Genomic DNA, 7,997 nt, shown 5'->3' on the forward strand with positions numbered 1-7,997 from the left:
ATTGATGTGTAATGGTGTGTAAATATATTTATGGCTCAGGGTCACAGTGGCATTAACCTGACCCAGACTGCGCCTCTCAGGGGATGCTGAGGGCTGCTGATTGTTCTGTGTTGCACTCACCTTTTGTGGCCACATATAAACAAAGTGTGCATCCACATATGTGTTTTTGACAGGGTATGGGTTTTTTTGAGGGAAACTTGGTGGATTTCAAGATTATCATTATTTCAAAGAACGTTGTCTATGGGTATTATCACGTTGGGGGAGATTAGTACACATTTTACTCTGAGAGTGAGCTCAAGCTTGTTATTAGGCCTTTGGCTCAGCTCGCTCAGTCAGCCATATGCCAACGGCCTACATATTATTCAAGTTTTAAACCTCTAATTGGTAGTGTTTAAAAGGCATTTAAGAGTGCCCTTTCTTTGCCACTTTTCTCATTCCCCATTTAATGTATTGTGTCAAAGTCTATTACCTCACTTGGACGTTTTTGTCCCTTAAAGAGAGAGAGCGTGCAAGACAGAGAGAGGGAGAGAGAGAGAGAGAGGGGGAGAGAGTGTGTGTGTGTGTGTGAGAGAGAGAGAGAAGTGGGGGGAATTTGAGGGGGGAAATAAGAAAAAAAAAACACCATCAACTGAGGTTTGCCAGGTCGATAAAGCTTTTAGATTTGGAGATGTTTTCAGGGGAGCCCATTTCCTGCGGCTAGGAGTTGTTAATGGATCTTAAGGAATTATCTTATGACTCTCTGTTTCAGTTTATTTGGGCCTTGGATATTCTCCCCACATCACCCCTCCTCAATATGCTACTGTCAAAACTGCTTAATGAAAAGTAACGCGTCACTGATTACAGTTTTATATGGTCTCTATGTAAAAAGGGCCTGTTAATTTACCATCACGCTCCCTCTGTGTGTTCGTGTTTGACACGGCTGAATGATTTAGCGCTACACTCCCCCTCCTTTTTTCTATCCACCTCTCTCTTATTCAGTCAATTAAAAAGGGCCACATTGGTCTAATAAAATGTACCTTCATGCTAAATTAATCAAACATTGTGGCAGGGTTGTCTTATCAGGCAACCGTTGCTTCCTATAATAATTAATTAAGTACCAATTAACCCTGCGTATCTGACACATCTGAGGTTATTTTCATGTCATAAATCAACTTTGATCTTAAAATGCTCTGCTCCACCTTTCGTAAGTGTGAATAAATTCATTAACACTCTCTTATAAGAAGTCACTTTTTGTTTCATGCAGGAAAAAAAAGAGGGCTCTATCGTGCATGCTTTTTTCCCCATTAAAATTCATCTCTGAAGGCACCCCTCCCTCCTTGGGTTGCTCTTCTAGGACAGAGTCCCATGAGAGCTCCACTTTCGCCATTACTGTCAAGTACCCTTGACTCTTTTTCCTCTATTTGCCCTTTTATCTACAACAACTAATTCGAGTTCCTTTGCCCTTTTCACTTTTGGACAACGTGAGTGCCTCTCTTTCACTTTCTTTCCACACATCCAGACCTTTGTTTCCTAGGTGTTGTCGGATGGAAATTGAGGAGCCAGTGTCAGGAGTGAAAACTTCAAATTATCTCATTGGAGCTTCTTTTCTGAACCCATTAATGGACGCAAGGCGAATAACTTAGCGGTTTGACAGCTGCATCATGGACGAGGTTGAGAAAGGGGAATATCAGAGAGAGCTGAGAAGTAAAATCAATGAAGTGCCATGAAATATGTCCACCTACATCCCAATTACAGGCTGTTTAGATGGAATTAATGAGGCAGAGCTTAGATATTTGGCTGCCTTGAGGTCTTCCTTCTGAAATGAGATATTTTAAGGGGACTACAGTGCCTATATTTAGGTTTGGTATTAAAATGTGATAGCTAAACTTTATTAATTCAACCTGTAATAATAAAAAATAAAGTCTCTCTATCACCTCTGAATGAACGTCACAAGTGCTCCTTAGAACCGTCTGTGTTTTTAATTTCATTTTCAGTGAACAACGTTAAAACTCATCCAACTTTTGAAAAGCTGTGCATTCTGTGATTTCTTTTTTATTATTTAATAGTGAGCCTCCAAATTATTTTAATTATATGCATGCGTACAAGGACGAAAGTAAAATAAATAATAAATACTGTAAACCTCGACTTATTTGCCCAAGATGTAAACATATTATACATTTCCACAACTTGTGTGCGTGCGTTGAATAAAACAAACAAAGAAAAATCTGGATCATTTCAGTTCACTTGTGTTAGAATGTATCAGCAAAAAGGAGACATATAGCTTCTATCCCAGGTGTTGTTTTTGTTTTTGTGTCCTTTTTTAGAATGAATTATGAAGTTGGGCGTCACTACGAACAGAAGAGTTTGTTAATAGCTTTGAAACTCATGGCACTGTCTTTGGATGAGTCCTGGTCATGCTGCAGAACAACAGGGCTCTTTTCGGCTTCCAAGACGGATCCTTTGGCGGTGCTGCTGCTCCAGGATACGGTGGTGTGGGTCAGAGCCTGGCTCAAAGTGCTGTGCCTGAACAAGGGATCGTGGAAGACCCCATCCACCCAGTTTCTCAGTGTGGTGACTGGTGAATCCTGCCTGTGGTCCAGGCCTGAGGCCGGTGAGGTAGCGACAGATGGTGGACTGAGGGAGGATGAGGGGGGTACTTGGCACCTCAGCATACACGAAGGGTAATCAGTCTGGACCAAGGAGGTCGCCGTCTGGGCCAAAGACCAGATCCGGGGTTTGCCGTCTAGAATGTGGTGCTGTGGCTGTTGGCCGTAACAGGACTTTGGCTGGACTCTGTTCTCCGCCGGGAACTCCTCCTGGCTTGTTTTGAGGCAATTTTTACTCAAGTCCCCTTCCCCTCCGAGTGCAACCTGGCCGGACATTTTCATAGGCACGTCTTTGATGAGGTGCTCATTGGGACAGTCGCCTGTCGTTGTCATGTGAGGGTTCATGTGGTATCTGTGCTTCAACTCGCACTCCGAACTCTCTGACTCCAGAGTGTCAAAATCTTCCAGGTCACTCAGCTGGAGATCTTTATTGGATTGACCTCGACTATCTGGGAAAAGAGAATGTAGGCAGTCAGTGCATGAAGGATGGCAACAATGTATCTGATAACAGCATCGGCCGTTCTCTAGTTCATTCAGAGTGATAGAAGTCGACAGATAGTGGATACTGACATCATAGCTGCTACATATGAATTCAATAAGCTTTCTTTTATCCCACACAACTAAAATGATTCATTTCAATGGTACTTAGAAAAAAAAATGGGCCTGATCACTATTTATAAATACCACATAAAAAACAACACATCCAAACTAAAAATGTAGTTTGTTTTATAAAGCAAATGAAAATTACAAAAAGCCTTCATTAGTCTTAATTTATTGCAATGTAGAACAATTAAAAAAGACCTCATTAATTTCCTACAAAGGCCAGTATCGAGTTTTAACAATATATGGTACACCCTGATCCTAAAACAATATGTTTAGAATAATGGGCTATTATACATGGATTTCCAAGATTTCTGGGCACATGTTAACTTTGAGTATCTTGATAAATATAAAGTGCGTTAATGCGCGGCTGTCATATTCTGAAGGCATTAATGTCAAGTTTATCAACGAATGTGTCAAAAGTACATGTTGAACAAATGTTTTTGCAAATTCAAGGATGCAAAATAAAATTTCTGGTTAAGTGATTGCCATTACTGGATCTGAAAAAAAAAATTATATATAAATATATATATATATATATATATATATATATATATATATATATATATATATATATAAATATATATATATATATATATATATATATATATATATATATATATATATATATATATATATATATATATGAATTTAAATGATAAAGTATAGCGCAACATAATTTAGACATCAGTTTAACACCATTTATAGTTCTGTCGATATTAGAACTTGAAATCTGCCCAAGACGTCTGGAACAGCCTGTATAATTAATGTTAAATTTATTCGAAAAATGTATACATTTTTACAACTGATGTAAGTTGTTATTTGAAGGTTTTTCCTATTTTTTTTCCAAAAATTACTTATCATTTTACAAATTACTTTCAAACGTTCTTATTTTCTTATTTTTCTTACAAAAAATACAATCCAAAAAGAAACCTGTCAAGACTAAATTCTGTTGTTTTTAAACATGACATAAATACCTGTAACTCATCAAAAAGACTAAACAAGCTATAAGCTTCTATACTTTGCGAAAACATTTTTTTTTTTTTTTTTGACTGAGCCCTTACTGCTTTGATGACACGTACTGACCATTTTCATTACTTTCACTTTTTATTTGCTCCTCCTGAGAACAGTCGTCATCATCGTCATATCGCTTCTCCTCTGATCCCTTGTTTCTGGGTGGCCATGTCATCTTGTTCTCCTTCTTCAGCCTCCTCCTGGCGTTGGCAAACCAGGTGGACACCTGTGTCAGGGTCATCTTGGTGATGATGGCCAGCATGATCTTTTCACCTTTGGTCGGATAAGGGTTCTTCCTGTGTTCTTGCAGCCAGGCCTTCAGGGTGCTAGTTGTCTCACGCGTGGCGTTCTTGCGCCTAGGTCCTCCATCCATGGAACCATATCTGCTCATGAGAACACACCCACAATGACAATAAGATTCTAGATTGTGTATTTAACTGTCAGAATGTTTACACTGATGGGCTCAAGTTTGGGTAAATGCGATCATCTGTGGCATTTTTTTTTTTTAATATTACTGTGTACTTTGCTTCCTTGATTGGCCAGAAGTGCTTTACATAAATGTATAAAAAAATAAGAAAACAGAGGACCAGCTAGGACTAGGTTTAGTATAACCAAAAGCACAAATGAATAATTCGGTTGACATTACTTCACAACATCCATCCATGCAAAAGCCACACAAGATTAACCACAATAAACTTATATTTGGAACTTTTTTAAAGTAAAAAAAAAGAAAAAAAAAACACTCAAAAGTGTTTATTTGATAAGTTTAAAATGCATATCTCTCTCCCTACATACTCCGACAATTTCATCCCTACATTTAAAATTCACAGAGTTGATCATCAATCAGCAGAGAGCTTAAACTGTCATCTCGAGGGAGGTTTTTATAAAGTCTTATGGCATTGTATAGCTTAGTGAGGGTCAAGCACTGCAAAGGGAATCAAAAGGAGAAATCTGCATCTTTCCTCATCTAATTTGGTTCTCTAGCAAATAAAATAGACAGTAAAATCACTTTATGGGGTGTAATGATGGGCCCTCAGGGAATAGACAAGCAGACAAAGTGGAACTGCTTCAGGCCTCCATCTTCATATTTGTGCCAGATAGTCTTGCAGGCCTTTTATTGCAGTTTACATGGTTTACATTGTAATTAAATATATGCAAAAGACATGCCCTTTTGGCCATGTGAAATAATTACTGTACATGATACATTTCTGCGCACATGGTGCATAGAAAATAGAAAACAAGTGAAATGTTTTGGGGGAAATATCAGGCTGACTCAGAAAAGTAAATAACTGGTGTTAGTTAAACTAACATCTCAAAAGTTCCGTTCTCATTTCAGTGTCTCCATTAAGAATCTTCTGGAACTAAAACCTGGTGGGAGTGATCCAAATCGCGAGTAAACAAAATGGATAGGTTTATTGTATTTTTTTTTTAACTTTTTGTATAGTTTTTGCAACCCAATGGAAGGTTGCGAAACATCTCCAGGAAAACTTCACATCTTCGCAGCTCGCTCAAGCTTCTAAAATGAGCAAATGGACCAACACAAATAATGACCACTAATTATTGGCAGTCTGTTGAAGAGAAAAATTACCTGTCATACTGATACTGTCCCAAAGTTGGATCATAGGGGTAGTACGCTGTCGCTTGGGTTATTCCTGCATGCGCAGAGGCTGTGGTATCTTTTGTGTCGAATGTACCCTGTAACCAGTCAACAAAGAAATTATTGACTTAAATTCAGGAACATGCACTTTAACTTTGTTATAAACTTGACTATATAATTTTTTTCCAACCAAAATAACAAAGCCACAATAGTCCCAGGCTGTTAATATAAATTTTAAAATTAGGATTTTTTAAATTGAGTGGAATTTGTGGTGTAAGTAAAAGGAGGTTTCTGACCATATGTGAACAGGTGCAATAAAAAGTATTGTAAATAATACTATTCAAAAAATAATTCAAACACTGCCCGTTTGTACATTCCCATTTCTTTATGTTTTTTTTTTTTTCTTGGCGTTCTCAAACAGCCTTTCTTGTCCTGCAAACCACTCTGAATCGTCCCTGAGAGAATAGGATTTTCCAAACTTGTTTAACTGAATTAAGTATAGGTGTTTAAAAAAATAAAAGCATCTAAAAAATATGTCTTAATCAACTATGGGCTTCCTGAATGTGCATTTCCGAAATGATCAGATGCAACACGGCACAGCATGCAAGAGAGTGGCAGCTTTGTTAATACAGAGAGGTGCGACTGCAGGGTTCATTTATCAGTGCCAAAAAAAGAAGACGCTCACCAGCGAGTAGAAAGCAGAGGCGTCTGTTCCATATGTCACGTAGTTGCTATATCCTTGCGTGCCCGTGTAGGGACTCCCGTACATGCCCAGCGCGGCGGCCGAGCTGAGCTCATGCCTGGCGGTCGCCAGGAGCCGGCTCTCGTACACCGGACAGTAGACCGGCGTCTGCCCGGACGCAGCAACTCCGGAGTCGGCGATGGATCTGCCGGTGGACTCGCAGCAAGTGGTCAAAGAGTTGCTTGTCATTAGGAACTGCGCGAAGAGAAACATCATTTAACAAAGTCAAATCACATATTGTACAATAAAGTTTCAGCGCCGTGCAAGAAGCTGGAGCTTTTTAAAGAAGCCGGGTTTTTATTTTGAATACAGTGTTGATTAAATGCATTCGCTCCTAAATTTATTAACTTCAAAGGAAAACATTTAAGGGCGTTGACTGATGTTGATAACTCACGCATTAAAAATGACGCATTTTTGTCCGCTGCAAATTGAATGCGACGTGATGAGGTACATATGTTACACATGTTAAACGTGAGAAGAACGTCTGTCAATGGCATGCAGCCAAATAAAAATAACAACTCAAGTGCAACACGAACATGCATTGTTTAGTAATCGTAAAGCCGACAAAGTCAAGTGTATATTCAGTGAAGAATATCCAATAGGTTTTCAACTCTCCTCTCCGGTTTTTACCTTTACAGGTGCCAATTAGTACAGAAAAATAGCCTTTCTGATCCCCGACACGTGTCTTCTTCTTATTATTATTATTATTAAAACACCAAACTCAGAACAACGACATATCCAATCGCAGCCGTTTCAGTAAAATAATAATAATAATAATAATATTGATTTAAAAAAATGGATGCGATCAAACATGCTCAATTAACTTACTTGCGGAGCAGACGAATATGGATATCCAAATTGTGGATAGGACATGGTAGAGAGGTCCCCCAATATCCAGAAATAAAGCGAGACTGAAGGTCTCCACTCTCACGCAGGCTGCTGCTGCTGCTTGACTGTACCAATTGATTGGGAAGCGCAGGCTTCTTGGATGCTTATAGGGCGAAGCACAGTAGCATGTTTAATTTGTGTAAAATGCCCCCCCACTCGAACACCTTTCAAATAAATAAATAAATAAATAAAATGGAGAAAAACAAAACTGCGGCGTATTTTTGTTTGCTTAAAAATGTATGTCGGTTAAATATATAAAAATAGAAATAGAAGCAAGTTTTCAGAAATGCTAACTTTAATTTTTTTTAACAATTGTATTTTTGCGTAGTAAAAAGTTGTATAAAAGACGTCAGCAGCTGATGCAGGTTGTTTTAAGAAGCTGTGGCTGTGACGTCACAAGTTTGTCACTAAAACTGATCCGTCTGTAACTTTATTATTCATTTTCGTTGTGGGGACAACGACAATGAAAATGTTGTTGAAATATGTGCAACATATTAATTTTGCAATTAATGGCCCAATCAAATGCCAGAGTATGCACACTTGAGTATTTGGAGTACCTAAAGGCCCAATT

General features: G+C 38.5%; 1 protein-coding gene across 1 annotated transcript; it reads right to left on the reverse strand.

Moving 5' to 3' along the window:
• Window positions 1-2,023: 2,023 nt before the first annotated feature.
• Window positions 2,024-7,720, reverse strand: irx4a (iroquois homeobox 4a). Its single transcript, XM_088410927.1, has 5 exons — window positions 7,367-7,720; window positions 6,482-6,733; window positions 5,788-5,894; window positions 4,272-4,582; window positions 2,024-3,034 (listed from the first exon to the last, which is right to left on the reverse strand). Exons 1-5 carry the CDS (start codon window positions 7,409-7,411, stop codon window positions 2,328-2,330), a joined length of 1,422 nt encoding a protein of 473 aa, XP_088267053.1. The 5' UTR covers window positions 7,412-7,720; the 3' UTR covers window positions 2,024-2,327.
• Window positions 7,721-7,997: the final 277 nt, after the last annotated feature.

This window comes from Hippichthys cyanospilos, chromosome 3 (assembly GCF_059441005.1).
Source record: "Hippichthys cyanospilos isolate Australia breed blue-spotted pipefish chromosome 3, RoL_Hcya_1.0, whole genome shotgun sequence".
NCBI classification, from domain to species: Eukaryota; Metazoa; Chordata; class Actinopteri; order Syngnathiformes; family Syngnathidae; genus Hippichthys; species Hippichthys cyanospilos.